The 17,951-nt window shown below is 48.4% G+C and overlaps 1 protein-coding gene across 2 annotated transcripts in view; it reads left to right on the top strand.

Moving 5' to 3' along the window:
* ELAPOR1 (endosome-lysosome associated apoptosis and autophagy regulator 1) overlaps window positions 1–17,270 on the top strand; it is a 65,760-nt gene extending 48,490 nt beyond the window's left edge. Inside the window, exons 9-22 of one of the 2 annotated variants that reach the window (XM_035017862.1) lie at window positions 2,308–2,485; window positions 3,657–3,785; window positions 4,165–4,255; window positions 6,076–6,181; window positions 6,454–6,591; window positions 7,106–7,369; window positions 8,886–9,059; window positions 12,119–12,299; window positions 12,613–12,709; window positions 13,184–13,285; window positions 14,419–14,545; window positions 14,623–14,801; window positions 15,326–15,491; window positions 16,594–17,270. In XM_035017862.1, coding sequence (XP_034873753.1) covers window positions 2,308–2,485; window positions 3,657–3,785; window positions 4,165–4,255; window positions 6,076–6,181; window positions 6,454–6,591; window positions 7,106–7,369; window positions 8,886–9,059; window positions 12,119–12,299; window positions 12,613–12,709; window positions 13,184–13,285; window positions 14,419–14,545; window positions 14,623–14,801; window positions 15,326–15,491; window positions 16,594–16,662 — 2,001 coding nt within the window. In that variant the 3' untranslated portion in view covers window positions 16,663–17,270. Of the gene's footprint in view, window positions 1–2,307; window positions 2,486–3,656; window positions 3,786–4,164; window positions 4,256–6,075; window positions 6,182–6,453; window positions 6,592–7,105; window positions 7,370–8,885; window positions 9,060–12,118; window positions 12,300–12,612; window positions 12,710–13,183; window positions 13,286–14,418; window positions 14,546–14,622; window positions 14,802–15,325 lie in introns of both variants that reach the window. The other variant, XM_035017861.1, reaches the window with a different exon arrangement.
* The last annotated feature ends 681 nt before the right edge of the window (window positions 17,271–17,951 follow it).

The raw sequence follows: 17,951 nt of genomic DNA, 5'->3' as shown, positions 1-17,951 counted from the left end.
CCTTAGCAGTGATTGTTTTTCATAATCATCTCTTACTCCCCACCCTCCCCCACCCCTCTCCCCCAGCAGCCGAGGGAGAACGGCTACACATCTCATCATTTTTACCTTAGACTTAGCCGTGCAGTGTTGGGGTTCAGTATGACCTGGTAAAAATTATCTTCATTTTCGTGGCAGCAGTTGACTCACTAATTAAATGGGGACACTTAATCCTGCTCCTCTTCTCCCCCCTCAGCATAACACGTGGCTGAATGTGCCTGTCTTTGCTTCCTTCTGCACCAGTATCTTTTTTTTTTTTTTTTTAAGATTTTATTTATTTGACAGAGAGAGACACAGTGAGAGAGGGAACACAAGCAGGGGGAGCGGGAAAGGAAGAAGCAGGCTTCCCGCGGAGCAGGGAGCCCGATGTGGGCTCGATCCCAGGGATCATGACCTGAGCCGAAGGCAGACGCTTAACGACTGAGCCACCCAGACGCCCCTGCACCAGTCTCTCCCCTTCCTCTCCCAGGCTCTGGCCAAGGCCCTCTAGATCCGTAGTGAGCTCCGCTGCCTGCCAGCCTGGATGTCTGCCCTTCCCTGAACAGCCTGGAGCCTCTGGATGCTCAGTAGGGCCAGAGCCAGGGCTCTGCCTTGCAGCCCCGCCAAGGCTCAGGGGAGGAGCCCTGAAGTGGGAGTGCACATGAATATGCATTCATCAGGAATGCCTTCCAGAACCCTCATGATCTGTGCCTCACGCCTGCACTGGTTCTGCTCAGTCTCATGATTTCACTTTGTCTTCTAAACTGTATTTTTAAATCAAGGGACGTAACTCGAGCCAACTCCCGTGATTGCCCTTGTGGCTTTTGCTGTGCCTCAGTGGTTCCCCAGGGACCAGGTTGGCGGGTTCAGTGGGGCTGCTGCATGTGCTGCTCCAGCAGATGGCCCAAGTCAGTCTTCCTGCTCCCCAGACCCTTCCTGCCACGAGACTCAAGGGGACAAGCTGGGCAAGAGTGCCCAGGTTACAGCACAAGCCCGGGGCTCTGGCCATTGGCTGTTCTTCACAGGGAGGAATCTCTTCATGGCAGAGCTGCAGGGAGGGGAGCCCCAGGACCCAAGGCAGCACAGACTCCTCTTAAGACTTGTCATTTCTTATGTGGAGTAAAATGGACAGATGCCTTATTCATCCACCTTTTCACATGCATGGCAGCGCTGCCCAGATCGTCATCCCTCCAATGTAATCCACTCTTGGGGATTACACCTTTCATCTCTGACTTGGCCCAAGGGCCACACAGGAGGTTTGCACCTGCTGAACCAGGAGCGTCCCGCAGGTCATTCCTTCCATATCCAATACCTCCATCAAAAGAGTAGGGACTGCTCTAGAGAGTGACAGACACAATGTTTCCCTTGTCCACGGATCTGATGGCTGACCGCTCCTCTTCCCATTTTCCCCCAGCTTCATCGAGATATAACTGACGTACAACTTTGTGTAAGTTTAAGGTATACGGTGTATTCATTTGATATATATTGCAAAATGATGACCACGTAGCATTAATTAACACCTCCACGAGATCACATAATTACCCTTTTATTTTCTGGTGGTGAAAACATTTAAGATTGACTCTCTTAGCAACTCTCAAGTATATACAGTAGTACAGTACTATTAACTGGAACCACCCTGATGCACTTTAGATCCCCAGAACTTATTGGTCTTATAACTGGAAGTTTGTACCCTTTGGCCAGCATTGTCCCTTTTGCCTTGATGTCCCAGAGAACACAGTGTCCATCTGCCCACACGGATCGTTCTTACGCGATTGTTGCCCTTGCTAGATGGTGAGCTCCTTAAGGGAAGGAGCCACATCTCATTCATCGCTGAGCCCCCATGGCACACAGATGTAGTAGGCTTTCTATAAATGTCTACTGAATAAATGAAAAAGCAAAGAAAATACTTGGAAGACAAACGGGGACATCCCTTTTTATGTTTTGGGATTTTCATCAGCTAATTTTCCTGTGACCTTGGTAGTCATAAGACGCTACACTGGAACCAAAGCTTTCTCTGGAGACAACTGGTCCTTCCCCTCTCTCTGTCACGCATGTCCTCGCTGAGTATATCCCTTTTCATCCAGTCACATTCAGCAGATATTTATTGAGCACAGCTGTGTGCCAGCTCTGGGCTAGGAGCATGGGATACACTGGTGACCAGAAGGGGTCCCCTGCCCTCACGAAACTTTCATTATAACCCAGACCCCCCCCTACCCCCACACTCTCAAGGTAAATTCCTAAAGATGTGCTAAATCCTGCACAGGCTGAGCCATTCTTAATGCATTTCTGCAGACACAGCTCATGTACAAATGGGCCCAGCCGAAAATCTGCAGTGAGGATCTCGAGGGGGCCGTGAAGCTGCCCGCCTCTGGCGTGAAGACCCGCTGCCCGCCCTGCAACCCAGGCTTTTTCAAAACCAACAACAGCAGCTGCGAGCCCTGCCCTTACGGCTCGTACTCCAACGGCTCCGGTAACCTCTCTATCTGCATCCTGTCTGTTCCCACGTTGCCCACTGGGTGGGCCGCGTGGGCACTCAGAGCGGCCAGCTGAACGTGCACGCTGTCCTTCCCGGGGAGGCAGTGAGGGCCGGGCCACTCTGCGGACTGAGTTCAGGAGGAGCGAGGTCAGGGTGGGCTCTGCCTGTAGGTCGGAGTCACGCTGGAGAACGGCCTACCTCCCTCCCTCTTCCGACTGCAACTGTGACTCAGGCCTCACGTATGCAGTCCTCACCACAGAGGCTTCCAGCATGCAGCAGGGATGCTAACTAGAAGGTTTGGGGAGCGGGGATGGCCAGCTTGACATGATCGGAACCATAAGTCATGCTGCAGAAAGGCGTGGGGAGGATTTGTGTACCTATTGATGTAAATGAATTTACTGATAATACTGCGGCAAATAATATGAACCATATGCATCAGACTAGAAGATCCATTTAAGTTTTCTTTATTATTATTAATTTTATTTTATTATGTTATGTTAGTCACCATACAGTACATCATTAGTTTTTGATGTGGTGATCCATGATTCATCGTTTGCGTGTAACACCCAGTGCTCCTTGCAATACGTGCCCTCTTTAATACCGATCACCGGGCTAACCCATCCCCCCACCCTCCTCCCCTCTGAAACCCTCAGTCTGTTTCTCAGAGTCCATAGTCTCTCATGGTTCATCTCCATTTAAGTTTTTTTTTTTTTTTTAAGATTTTATTTATTTATTTGAGAGAGAGAGAATGAGAGACAGAGAGCATGAGAGGGAGGAGGGTCAGAGGGAGAAGCAGACTCCCTGTCGAGCAGGGAGCCCGATGTGGGACTCGATCCCAGGACTCCAGGATCATGACCTGAGCCGAAGGCAGTCGCCCAACCAACTGAGCCACCCAGGCACCCTCCATTTAAGTTTTGAAGTGAAAAATTTGGTGGGGCAAGTATGGTAGCTGGAGTATTGGAATTAAGGGTCAGGGTTTATGTCCTGCGTTTGTGAAATACATTGTCAGAATGTTTTCCAGTCGACTTGATCTAACCGTGCTACAGTGCTGAGCATTACCCCCTTTGGCTGCCCACCACTGTTGTCACTTGTCCGTGGGACAGCAGCTCCAGTCGGGGTTGCTGCAGCCTCCTTGCTGAAGGCATGGATCTTGTGGTTCCCCCAGATTGCAGCCACTGCCCAGCCGGGACTGAGCCAGCCGTGGGATTCGAATACAAATGGTGGAACACGCTGCCCTCAAACATGGAAACCACCGTTCTCAGTGGGATCAACTTTGAGTACAAGGGCATGACCGGTAAGTACCTTGTCACTTACTGTGAGCTATCAGCTCCCTGCTGACCGGGAGCTCTCCCACTTCACATTTCTTCATAACAGTGTTGTCTGCAGAAAAATGAGCTAATCATGCCATGCATTCTCTGGAAAGTTCCACTCCCCGTGGACCTTTATTCTGCCAGAGCTTAGTTTTAGAGATAGAACCAGAGCTAGAAACAATGTGCACCCACTCCAAACGGCTTGCTCTGAGAGTTTCAGAGTCTTTGACCAAAGTAGCAGGATAAATAACATGGTTTGGTTTTGGCGGTGGTTCTGGATGCCTCAAAGGACAGTGTTCTCTCTCTCTTTCAGAGTGTCATCTGGGTGCACGTTGGCCCTAACTCTCCCCTCTCCTTTTCCAGGCTGGGAAGTGGCTGGTGATCACATTTATACGGCTGTTGGAGCCTCAGACAATGACTTCATGATTCTCACTCTTCTTGTGCCAGGATTCAGGTGAGGGATACAAAGCTAAGGGGAAGCCCATGCTACCTTGACCACATCCAAGTCCCACATAGCTTGGAATGGTGTAGAGGAGAGGGCTTCTGGCGTGTGGAAACATGAGTTCAGAAAAGAGGAGAGCAAGGTAATGCTCTGACAAAGTTAACCCAAATACTAACATGGCTTCTTTGTTGCTGCCCATGCCAGTCGACCTCCTGGTGGCGCTCTCTCCCATTTGGCTTCTCTCATCGATTGGCCACAAGCCATTCGAATTCTTCCTCGTCATACCATCAGATAAAATGTTACAACAACAACTTTAAAAAAGAAGGCCAGGGGCGCCTGGGTTGCTCAGTCGGTTAAGCATCTAACTCTTGATTTCAGTTCAGGTCATGATCTCAGGGGCGTGGGATCGAGCCCCACATTGTGCTCTGTGCTCAGTAGAGAGTCTGCTTGAGATTCTCTCTCTCCCTCTGCCTCTCCCCACTGCGCACTTTCTCTCTCTCTAAAATAAATAAATAAATCCAAAATAAATAAATAAATTAAATTTTAAAAAAAGAGGGCCAGAACCCATTGACAGTTTGTCTTTATTTGGGAAAAGAAGACTGAGATGGATTATTCTTTTTCTCATATTGATCCCCATATCCCAAGAAGACCTAGGATGTCAAGCAATGTGTTTGCCATTAAAATAAATACTACAGACAGTGTGGTATGGTGGAAAGAACACTGGACTGAAGACAGAACACTTGAACTTCACCATTTACTGGCTTTGTGAACTTGGAAAAGTCACCATGCTCCTAGGCTTCAGGCCAGATAGAGCTGGGACTGGTGGTCCTTAGGATATAAGCAAATGGCCAAGGACAAAAGAAAAGCCATAGGTGGATTTCCAAAGCCAAAGTGAATTCTTCTGCCCATATGCGCTCTCACGATGAGGGGGGACCACTGAATGGGTTTCCCTATTGCCCGTCTGGGTTCTCCTTTACCTTCCTCAAGCTCCCTCCTTTCCATTGCTGGCACCGTGCTCAGCCCACAGTAGTCGCTCAAAAGGTATTCATTTCCCTTCTCTTAATTTACACTACTCAGAGATGAGAAGTTATATCCCATTTGCAAGGTGAGCAAATTTTTTAGGCTTTTGGGGGGGGGTAAATTCCCAAAAGTACATTTCAATTTGCAAAGCTGACTGCTGTAGTGAAGTGCTTCCTCACCTCCCCTACTCACCACCCCTCCCCCACCTGCCCCCCTGGGCCTGGCTCTCTCTTTCCCAAAAGAAGGACCAGCCTGAGAATTTGGCTGAAGAGATGACAAATTGAAATATCTGCTCATTCGACCTGAGAAAAACTCCCACCACCCCAGAGAGTGAGCTGCTAAGTGAATGTAGGTAATTTACATCTTACGATGGTGGAGCTTCTCAAACCTTGACGTGCTTATGCATCCCTGGGAATCTTGCTAACGTGCAGATTCTGATTCAGTGGGTCTGGGGAGGGGCCTGAGGTCCTGTGCCTCTAATAAGCTCGGGTGAGGGCAATGCTGCTGGTCTGAGGACCCCACTCTGCTAGTGAGAGTATAGAGCATTTTACAAGCACTCCTGCACCTGTTATGCCCTTGGATCTCACCACAGTGATGGAAGGTAAATAAGAAAGATATCATCACCTTCATTTTACCGATGAGGAAACTATAATTTGGTCACATAGCTAGGTGGCAGAATTGGACTTAATCCATGCTTTTTCCAGTATCCTCAGAACTTAACCCTATCCCACAGCAGACATTTTGCTGCTGTCTGGGCCCTTCAGTAAACACTGCCTGGTCTCTGGAACTGACTTCTAGTTCCTGCCCCGCAGACCTCCACAGTCAGTGATGGCAGACACAGAGAATAAAGAGGCGGCCAGGATCACATTTGTCTTTGAGACCATCTGTTCTGTGAACTGTGAGCTCTACTTCATGGTGGTATGTTTCCCTTTCTTTGTCTGCTATGGGGCTTCCGGGGACTATTGGGAGGGTTGGCCCCCCTCTACCCCTTTGGTGCATCAACATAACTGACAGCCCCGTTTATAGTAATTTCACAGAGGAAGGGCCCAGACTGTCCATCAGGGACTTCACTGTTTAACATGGGTCTGATCGACTGTGATTGGCCCCTGGGATGGCAGCAGTATGGGAACTCTGTCCCCCACTAGCCACCCAGCCATTGTGCCTTCTTCACTTGTCTGTCTTGGGTTCAGGGTGTGAACTCTAGGACCAACACTCCTGTGGAGACATGGAAAGGTTCCAAAGGCAAACAGTCCTACACCTATATCATCGAGAAGAATGCTACCATGAGCTTCACCTGGGCCTTCCAGAGGACCACTTTTCATGAGACGGTAAGCTCCTCCCCTTCTCCAGACCCCTAGCTCCCAGGAGAGACCTCTGAGCCAGGATGATTCCTAGCATTAGCTTAAGTATGAGTGTGAGGTTCAGAACCCAAGGGTTAGAAGGATCTGAAGGAGTCAAGCACAGAACTGCCTATTCCAGCCCCTGAGAAGCATCCAGCCTTGTCCAAATGACTTCCCAGGAAGATGAAACTCTAAGTTCAAATACATTTTTTTCCCCTTTCACAAGAAGAGACCTGCTTTTTGCATATAATGGTATCTACTGCATATTTCTCCCATGGCACTTAACATTTTTATTCAACATTTAGAATGGGTTTGTCTTGGTTTAATGTGACACACAATGTTCACAAAGAGCAACTCTTTAGTGAGTAAGAAGAATAGGATGCTTCTAAGATTTTTCTCAAGTATTATAGGGTAAAGAGGGTTAAGTAGTCATTTGCTATTTCTAGAGAACTCAATTGCTGTTGGCATCTCAGGCCTCTGCCTTCTCTCCTCCTGTTTCCAGGGCAGGAAGTACACCAATGATGTCGCCAAAATCTACTCTATCAATGTCACCAACGTCATGGATGGGGTGGCCTCCTACTGCCGTCCCTGTGCTCTGGAAGCCTCTGACATGGGCTCCTCCTGCACCTCTTGTCCTGCTGGCTACTACATCGATCGGAACTCAGGAACCTGCCACTCCTGCCCCCCTAACACAATCCTGAAGGCCCACCAGCCTTATGGCATCCAGGCCTGCATGCCCTGTGGTCCAGGGACCAAGAGCAACAAGGTGCCAGCAACGTGTCATGCATCCTAACCTTGGCCCTCTGAATGGACCACCTCAGAGGGTGCCAGGACCTGGGTGGGGTTCTTGAGGGGCTGATACCCAAGCATTCCCTGTAGTTTACTCCCAGGTTAGAGTCCTTGAGGATACCAGCCCAGGCTTTGACTGTGGAGGGCAAGTTCTTAGCTGCAGAGGTTGGTTTTCAGGGTCTAGGCTTCAGTCATGGACAAGTCTCATTTTCAAGGGATGGGTTAGGGAGATCTGTGACCCTCTGATCCAGAGGGTTATTTGGCATCTCTGCAGAGACCTGAAGGGAAGGAATAAGAGCTCGGGCTCACATTGAGCCTACTTCGATCCAGCCTATTGTCATGGGAGTTGGCCCCCTCTCCTTTGGGAGAGCAACTCACCTTTGCTGGGACATACAGTTAACTGGCATTGCTGTCTTTTATCCTAAAGGGTTTTTGCTAAAGTAAACTAACTGTGCTGTTGTCCCCATGTACTTTCTGAAGCTAAGAAAGTACTATGATGAAAAGCTCTTAGGTATTCATTAATGCTTTTTGAATCAACTTGTATTTTACTTATCACAACCGCATCAACACACAAATATCTGTGAGGCATTATTTACACAGTCTGCAAATGCTGCTCAGTTTAGCTGTGCAGTAAATGCAACAGTTCTGCAGACCCCGGGCAACCTCTTTTGGGCACCCTAGACTTTTCTGCAAACTTCCTCCCCTGAGGCTCCCTCTGCTGCTATGGGAGGGAATGACAGTTGCATAAGCTGTGCTGAATGGGTTTCCTAAAACGGAGTAAGGGGTTTATGGGGTTTATCGGATATAAATCCCCCCCTTTTTTAAGATTTATTTGTTTATGCCAGAGAGAGAGAGTGAGCGAGCATGAGCGTGCTCAATGGGGGGGGGGGGCAGAGGGATAGGGAGAGAAGCCGACTTCCCGCTGAGTGCAGAGCCTGATGTGGGGCTCCATCTCTCGACCCATGAGATCATGACCTGAGCCAAAACCAAGAGTCTGATGTTTAACCAACTGAGCCACCCAGGCGCCCCTAAATCCCCTTTTGGAGCTCAGTGTCCTGCAGAGAACCTGGGAGAGAGGAGCAAGGCTTCAGTGAGTCTTAAATGGGCACAGACAAAGGCTTGCAATTTCTCTTCTGCCATCCTGAACACCCTTCTTCCAGTTAGCACCTCCATGTCTTCTGCTTAAAAGCAAGAAGGGCTACCTTGTGTCTTGAGAGAGTTCTATCATCTAGGCGTAGGGACAAGGCTTTAAATCTGACCGAATTCCTTACCGAGATTCGGGTTTGTAGATTATATATGTGCTAACAGGTGAACTGTGGGATGTACATAACCCCCACTAGCTCATTTCCCTTATTTTAATGCCCACCCAATCCTTACGTCCACTTCTCTCTCTCCTGGGCTGGACCAGGCTGGGGACAATAGCTCCCACTCTCCACTCTGGTCCCCTTAAGGCACGGCCCGCACAGCCAACCTGACCGATCCTTTCCCCTCAGATCCACTCTCTGTGCTACAATGACTGCACCTTCTCAGTCAGCACTCCGACCAGGGTTTTGGACTACAACTTCTTGGCTTTGGCAAACACCGTCTCTCTGGCTGGAGGGCCAAGCTTCACTTCCAAAGGGCTGAAGTATTTCCATCACTTTACCCTCAGTCTGTGTGGAAACCAGGTAAGCTGTGTGAGTGCCGATGGTGTCATATTGAAAGGGGACCCCAGTGGGTCAGAGCCAGAGATGGACACAGGAACAGAGCTGAAAAGCCAGGCAGCAGGCGACTGAGAAAACTCCAGCGTTTCTAAGGGATGATTATTCTCCCTGAGGACCTTTTCCTCTAAAATTAAATCATTTGGATTATAAACATTTAGGAAAGTAAAGGTGTTTGAGATAAGATATATTCATTTACTCTTTCCTGACTTTTGTTCTTTCAAAATGAATATATAAAAGCAATGCCAGAGGAAGATTTTTTCCCCTTTAAAAAGCAGTCTTCGCTAATCATGGCATTTGTCATTTGTTTTCTAAAGGCTGGATAAAATAAACTGTATGTAGTTCATCTCTAAGAACCTCTGCTGACAGTTTAAAAAAAAGTAATGTGAAAGGCTTTATAGGATATGCAAAGAATGTTACCTTTAGCCATTGCATGCTGCTGTAAGTGTGTTGGATGCAAAATGCAAAGACAGAAATGTAAAGAGTAATCACAGCCCTACTGCACTTAACTAAACTACAAAGGAGCCAGGATTAGCAGTCAGGAGAGAGAGTTTCAAAAGTTACAAAATAAAGGGCATCTTGAGCCTTTAGTCTGTGATCCTGTGTGGTAGTGAGACCTTTACATAGCACAGCTTCTACCACCTTCTGGAGCATGCAGAAAAAGGTGATTTCTGTTTTTATAGAGAACATGCCAAGAAATAAACTAATCAATGTTCTATGGCAATTATATCTTCATAAAAAAAAGAAACTAATCTATGGAAGATTAAAGATACATGTCTCTATCTTGTTTTTATTTTTATTTTTTTAAAGATTTTATTTATTTGAGAGAGAGAGAGAGCGAGCCAGAGAGAGAGCACAAGTGGAGGGGAGGGGCAGAGGGAGAAGCAGACTCCCCACTGAGCAGGGAGCCCAATGATGCGATGGTGCGGGGCTCAATCCCAGGATCCTGGGATCATGACTCAAGCCGAAGGCAGATGCTTAACCGACTGAGCCACCCAGGCGCCTCTCTATCTTGTTTTTACAAGTCTTTGAAGAAGTTCAAATGAAGCTTCCAAAGTGAGTTAGTGATGATTCAGAAATTGAGACTGATTAAAGCAAGACCAATGTAGCAAAAGTTTCATTCAGTGAGTTGGGAGAGAGATGAAGACGGGGAATTTGGAGGGATTGCCTTTTTTGGTCTTTGCTCCTTTATTCTTTTCAGAAATGCTTCCTGCCTACTGTCACACTACCGACTGTCAGTTCAAAGACAAAATAGCTCTTTGTTTTCCCATAACGTAAAGGTTTGATTCTGTTCTCATGTCCCTTATTTCTTACAATCTAAAAAATAAACTAAGAATCACCAGATTTGGCAACTGACATAACTTCATTTGTCATACAATTTAGAATATTGAAAATCTTACATTGTAAGTGCTTAGTACACTTCCATTTTTAAACATTTTATTAAGCTTTTAATTTTAATTCCAGTATAGTTAACATACATTACTACACATAATGTAACATAATGTTACATTAGTTTCAGGAGTACACTATAGTGATTCAGCACTTCCATACAGCACCCTGTGCTCATCACAAGTGCCCTCCTCAATCCCCATCACCTGTTTCACCCATCCCCCTACCTACCTCCCCTCTGGGAACCATCAGCTTGTTCTCTAGTTTAGAGTCTCTTTCTTGATTTGCCTCTCTCTCTCTCTCTTTTTTTTCCTTTGTTCGTTTGTTTTGTTTCTTTTTTTTTTTAAAGATTTAATTTATTTATTTAATTGACAGAGAGAGAGAGACAGAGAGAGAGGGAACACAAGCAGGGGGGAGTGGAAGAGGGAGAAGCAGGCTTTCCTTGGAGCAGGGAGCCCGACGTGGGGCTCGATCCCAGGACCCTGGAATCATGACTTGAGCTGAAGGCAGTCGCTTAACCAACTGAGCCACCCAGGCGCCCCTAGTTTGTTTCTTAAATTCCACATACGAGTGAAATCATATGGCATTTGTCTTTCTCTGCCTGGATTATTTCACTTAGTGCATACTCTCTAGCTCCATCCATGTTGTTGCAAAAGGCAAAACTTCGTTTTTTTTATGGCTGAATAATATTCCATTGTGTATATACACCACATCTTCTTTATCCATTAACTTATCAATGGGTACTTGGGCTGCTTCCACAATTTAGCTATTGTAAATAATGCTGCAATAAACTTAGGGGTGCACATATCCTTGTGAATTAGTGCTTTTGTATTTATTCTTTGGGTTTAGTACACTTAAAGTATTAAACAAATGATTTGATACTGGCAAACAAGTTATATAGTGATATTCCATAAATTTAACATTTTTGAAGGAACAATATCTCAATATTTCCTCTATTACAAAATCTCCAGGAAGAAGGAGTCTTATTCCTACCATTTTCCAGAGTTCTCTACAGTGAAGGTTGTTACAGAATGTTTTATTTCTTGTCACGTTCTCTATATAAACACGGACTTTCTTCTCTGGGTACACTTTTTTTTTTTAATGGATTAGGTTCCAATTATTTCTAAGATGTCCTATCTCAAGGCAGGGAGGGGGCTTGTCGTGGGTTCTGTTTTAACTGCTAGGAATCTGTCTGGAGAGTGCTCCCACACAGAGAGGGAATGTGAACCAACCAGATGTTCAAAAACTTCAGGGAATCAGTTATGTAGTTCAGTATCTATCTAGAAAACTGGCTAGGATAAGGAAGACTCTTAACTGGTGGGCTGGTAGATTAGAGCTCCGGATCCTCTGCCGCCATCACAACCCTGCTCATATAAGGCTCCCACGTGACTCCGAGGAAACAAAAAGGCTTGCGACCCCTGGGCCAGAGTTCCAGAAACTAGGACACCGAGGCCTTATTTTTAGCTAAAAAAAAAAAAAGTGTCTTGTAATCAGATCTGGGATGAAATCATTCCACTGCAACATGCCACTGGAAGGCTGAAATTTCAGATGTGAAAGCAATGTGCCCTCTTCCCCTTTGGGAATTCTGTGACCATTCCCTCCTTCCCACTCTTTCCTCCCCACGTCCCCCAACCCAGGGGAAGAAAATGTCCATGTGTGCCGACAATGTCACTGACCTCCGGATTCCTGAGGGTGAGTTGGGTTTCTCCAAATCCATCACAGCCTACGTCTGCCAGGCGGTCATCATCCCCCCAGAGGTGACAGGTTATAAGGCTGGAGTATCCTCGCAGCCTGTCAGCCTCGCCGACCGACTCATCGGTGAGTGACCCAGCCACTCCAGCCTGTTTGAGTGAGTGTGTGTGTGTGTAAGACAGAGTGAGGCTACTGGGCTCTGGGGGAGAAAGGCCCCAGATGAGGGGCCCACCCTCTTGACCTCGGTTTTCTCTTCCATCCTGGGGGGGCTGCCAAGTGCCCCCTGGGGCCTCTGACAAACCTCAGTTCACCCTTTCATGAGCCATTCGGGGATGTGAGGAGATGGAGGAAGGTTGGATGTTGGCAGGCATTGAAAGAATTGAAGTGGTTGCCGGCTCATGGTACCAGTGACAACTAATTAGGAGCTCTAATTTGGCAGGGGTGACAACAGATATGACTCTGGATGGACTCTCCTCCCCAGCTGAACTTTTCCACCCGGAGTCCTTGGGAATACCGGACGTGATCTTCTTTTATAGGTGAAGATGAGAGACCAGGCCGATGCAAGGGAAACCTAGCCCCTCCATCGTTTCTGGTGCATCCCTCTCTCCAGCCACCTACACTTATCAAGCCAGAACATGTCCGATGTCTAGCAGATTCACCCAGCAATGACAGCTACAGGCTGGGAGTTCACTGATCCCAGCTTCTGGGGTATTACTGGGGCAGGTCTGCCCCGGAGGCAGGGAGAAATATGGGATTATCTGTGGCTGACTTCCCTTCCTGCCCTAGGAGACTCCGGTGTTATGCCTATGTTAACCTTTCCTGGACCAGTGCCTTTCCCCTTGACCAGATCTCCCTGATCCCCACTCTCTCAGTGTATAAACTAACGCGTGTGCACTCCCAAGTCCTGACTTCCCCAGCAAGGAACTTGTTCCATGTTGACCTCACTTAGTGGCTCTCCAATGAAACAGGTGAGTGACTTCTTCCCCACCGGGGGCTGGCTTTCTCTGCAGGTCCAATGATGTGACCCAGTCCTGCAGTTCTGGGAGATCGACCACCATCCGTGTCAGATGCAGTCCACTGAAACCCGCCCCCGGAAGTCTGTCGCTGCCGAGGTAAAGGGGTGTAACAAGGTCTCCCTTCTTTGGACTCATTTCATCCCAAGAACCAAAGAGAAAACAGTCTGAGAGCCATTAATGGGCTCTTGGGGACACAATCATGATGCAAATTCTCCATCTCCAGATGTCAAGAGTAGGGCAGAAGGAAGAGTCCAAGCTACTCTCACATTCCCATACCATTATGGGGACAGCGGCACAGCCAAATGGTTATTGGACTCATGTCCTCCACTTACTAGCTGTGTTATCCTGGATACATTTCTTATCTTCCCTGGTCTTCTTGTTCCTTATCTGTAAAATGAGGATAATAAGAAGTTCCCTCAGGGAGTGGTCGTGAGGATTCAATGAGACCATGAGACGTGTGGACTTCTTATGGTGTCTGGGGTGTACTTGCGATTATTAGGAGGAGTAACGGTTTTAGGAATCTCTCCACAACCAAAAGACCCAATTCTGAGTTTAATAGCTGAGTGCACTAACTCGAGGATTCTGGAACCAATTTGATTACAGTACCCTTCCCCGCCTCCTTCCCCCCCCCCCCATAACCCCAACTAACATGTTGAGGGGCACTAGTGTCTTGAGGAAGATGGTTTGGGGAACGCTGTTTCTAAATAGCAGCTGCTCAGGGAGATGTGGAGCAACGCAAGATATTTTGACTCAGCAGGGGTGTCAAAACGTAGGACCACCGTTCTTGCTGGTGTAAACATTGCAGTAAAGTACCTAACAGATATCCATGACCTGAAGTCCATTCCTGAACCACCCCCTTCCCCCACCGCCAGGAAGCTGCATCAAAGTGGCTTTTGCAAAATGTCACAGGTCCATGGGGGAGAACAGGAGCCTCTGAGGGGTTGGCTGGGGCAGCCAGGCTACAGCTCTTCTGTATTTAGCTGTCATCTGATGTTAGCAGAAACAAACAGGCGGAGGGTAGAGAACCCGGTGGAGGCTGGGAAGGCCTCTTGTCATCAGGGACATCGGAGAGCAAAACCTGTATTAAGGACTAACTGGAAGGATCCTGGTGGGGCTAACAGTTTGGCAAGGAGAGGATGGAGCAGGCAAGCTACGAAATGATGGGACTCCCACCGGCTCTTCCCACCATCCAGCGACTAAGCACTCAAGTCTCCTTTCTGCTTTGCTAGCGCATGTTCCGATGGGACCTGCGATGGCTGTAATTTCCACTTCCTGTGGGAGAGCCTGGCTGCTTGTCCGCTCTGCTCCCCGGCCGACTACCACGCTATCGTCAGCAGCTGCGTGGCTGGGATCCAGGTGGGTCTCTCTGCTTGGGGACGTCCCAGGAGAGAAGGGAACGGGATCTCTGAGTTCCTCGTTTTCCTCCCCAACAGAAGACTACTTATGTGTGGCGAGAACCAAAGCTGTGCGCAGGTGGCATCTCCCTGCCTGAGCAGAGAGTCACCATCTGCAAAACGATCGATTTCTGGCTGAAAGTGGGCATCTCTGCGGGCACCTGTGCTGCCATCCTGCTCACCGTCCTGACCTGTTACTTTTGGAAGAAGAATCAAAAGTACGTGCTGGGTATTGGAGCGTGGGGATGGACAGGGTTGGATCGTTGCAGCGGGAGGAGAACATCTGAGAATTCAAGTCAGGAGGCTTTTCTCTGGAGTTGGCCACAGAGCCTGTGACTCTGGCCAGAGGCTTGTTGAGCCACTTATCCAACGTATGCCTTGGCCGTCCTGACTCCTGAACAGGGACAGGACCACGTGGCAGTCTAGAAATGACCGTTAGATGCTCAAAGGGAAAGCAGAGTATCCTTAATTTGTTGTGATTATTAATAATAATTAAAATAATAACTTTATGATTCCATTATTGCTACTAAGCTTTGAGAACACAGAAACAGCCAGCCTTAAGGGAAAAAGATCGCTGAACTGGAAGGCAGGATTCCTTAGCTCTATGCCCAGAGCTCACACCATTTTGCTGTGCTTCGGTTTCCTCACCTGTGGTTACCTGCTTAGAGTCCAGCCTCTCTCCCTCCCCGCTCCCTCATTCCACATTTTGTTGTCTTATCTGTCCCATCCCCCTGCCTCGTAGACTGGAGTACAAGTACTCCAAGCTGGTGATGAACACTGCCCTCAAGGACTGCGACCTGCCAGCAGCTGACAGCTGTGCCATCATGGAAGGCGAGGATGTGGAGGATGACCTCATCTTTACCAGCAAGAAGTCAATCTTTGGGAAGATCAAGTCATTTACCTCTAAGGTAGGGAGGCTGGCCAGCGCACTGAGGTCAGCCTGGAGGGCTGGAGAAGACACCAGTCCTAGGACATTGAATGGTCCCACACTGTTCAGGGACCACTCACTACTCTACTCCCCACCCTCCCTACTGTTCTATCCCCCCCCCCTCAAAATCCTGGCTTCTGCCTTCTGTATTTCTACACCATTACTGTTTCCCATGGGGCCCAAGGCTGCTCTTGACCAGGCTCCTTCTCTCCCAACATGCACTCCAGTTGATGGACTGTTTGGGCCTTTTAACTTCCAGAAGGAGTATTGAACCATCCACGTTGTAAGAATCATTTCCCCCTTTTTTTTGTTTTTTGGAGGGTGGGGAAGAGGCGATCTCTAGGATCAACTTCTGACGGAAGCGAGGCTCTCCTTTGACCATTGGAGGGTGCTGTCCCCTGATGTCTGGGCCCCGTCCTGTGGGGGCTGAGTCACAGCTAAGGCTGTGCTGCTCACCACTGAGCATTGTGGACCCGGGAGAGTTGGCTCTGTATGTGTGGGTGGGTGAGCTCGTAAATGCTATGCTGACGACACCGTCATTGGGTGTGGGGCCAGCAGAGAGCATCCAAGCATCGCTTCCAGGGCCGCAGCCCCTGCAGCCCCAGTCCGCCAGAACCCACACCTCACTCCTGCCCCGAACCAGTTCATCAAATGGGTGTGGGTGGGAAGGTGGCCACCCGAGAGGAGAGGACTGGCGGCATGGTGAGGAGAGGGCGGGTAGGGGTTTAGATTGCTGAATCGCATTCCCTTTGTGCTAACCTATCAGGGTGACTCGTGTGTGTGTGTGTGTGTGTGTGTGCGCTTCACCAATGGGAGAACAATTTACTCTGGGACCCCTGAGTCTCTCTGGGCTTTTAGAATTCAGCAAAGATGAAAAGCAGGGGGTTTTAAAGATTTTTCTTATTCTCTGACTGACTGAAAGGACCAGGAAGAATAGAGGGTATTTTATGTCTGCTTCCACAAAGCCACCGGAAGCAGGAACTCCATAAGGGTTCCTTCTGTCCCCTGATTTCCATTTCTCACCCTTGTTCCCCAAATTGCCTGGGTGCAGCAGCCAGCTCCTGTCCCCGTCTCTCTTCCAGAGGACTCCTGATGGATTTGACTCCGTGCCGCTGAAGACATCCTCAGGAGGCCCAGACGTGGACCTGTGAGAGGCACTGCCCTGCCTCCCCTGCCTCCTCACCCGGGCACATCACCTTGCAAGCCTGTGGCGATTCGGGTGCCAGCTTCCTGCTGGAAATCTCTTCATTGTGGCCTTATCAGAAGTTTGGATTTCAGATATTTGGGTTTTGGGGGTTTTTTTTATAGAGTACCCAAACCCTCCTTTCTGCTTGCCTCCAACCTGTCAAATATACCCACACTTTGTTTGTATATTACTCCCTTGCTTGCATCTTGTTTCCCACAATGGTCCAGCCACCCGAGCCATAGCTTCGTCTGCTCATAATTCGTATAGCTCTGGAATGAAAATATCTCTCTCTTCTTAAGTATAGAAACAACTTCCTCTGTCCTCTTAGTTAAGGGCAGAAGCAGCTGGAGTTTTGCTGATGATATGCCCTCAGCTCATGATCTCTCTAGGAGAGAGGTGGGTAAGGAGGGTGTTGGCGTCCCCTCCTGGACGTCATGGTAGTCTGGATTCTTCTCTCCTGGATAACCAGCTCAGACTGAGTTTCATGGCCAGGCTGAGGGCAAGGTGAGGAAGGCCTGGGGAAGAAAAGGCTCGATAAGCACAGAGAGAGGCAATACGGAAAGTTTTGTTTTGTTTCTTAAAACTAGGTACTTCACTCCCTTTTTCTCAGTAAGTGATAAATATTCTCACAGGAGCCAAAGGAAAAAGTGCACCAAGAAAATGCCCAAAGCCCTGGTGAATCTATTCTCCCCATTTATTTTTTTTTTAAGATTTTATTTATTTATTTGACAGAGACACAGTGAGAGAGGGAACACAAGCCAGGGGGAGTGGGAGAGAGAGAAGCAGGCTCCCCGTGGAGCAGGGAGCCTGATGTGGGGCTCGATCCCAGGACCCTGAGATCATGACCTGAGCCGAAGGCAGACGCCTAACGACTGAGCCACCCAGGCGCCCCACCCCCATTTATTTTTTAACGTCCCACCATCTCCCTATGACACTAGAGAACTGGGTAAGCCCTAAACACAGGTGTTCTAGCTTTCTTCTTTGCTTGCTTTTACCCACAGAGATGACAAACCTTACCAGCAAGGAAAATTTCCTGTCCTTGAGGGCCCTATTTGTAGAGGCTTGAGCCATATCATGGAATAGGGGTATCTTATTTTGAAAGAACACAAGGAAGCCAAGGTTTTAGTGGGGCTATATGGGGTGGGGATGGTGAGGGGGGATCTGGCCCACAAAGGGATGGACCCCGAGGTGGCCCGGATGTCTGCTTCTAATCTTAACTCATCTGCTCAGCTACAGAATAAACATTTTCTAGGC

Source organism: Mirounga leonina, unplaced genomic scaffold (genome assembly GCF_011800145.1).
Source record: "Mirounga leonina isolate KUSES-001 unplaced genomic scaffold, KU_Mleo_1.0 Mir_173, whole genome shotgun sequence".
Classification (NCBI taxonomy): domain Eukaryota; kingdom Metazoa; phylum Chordata; class Mammalia; order Carnivora; family Phocidae; genus Mirounga; species Mirounga leonina.
Note: the sequence above shows the minus strand (reverse complement) of the source record. Positions and strands in the feature narration are given on the sequence as shown.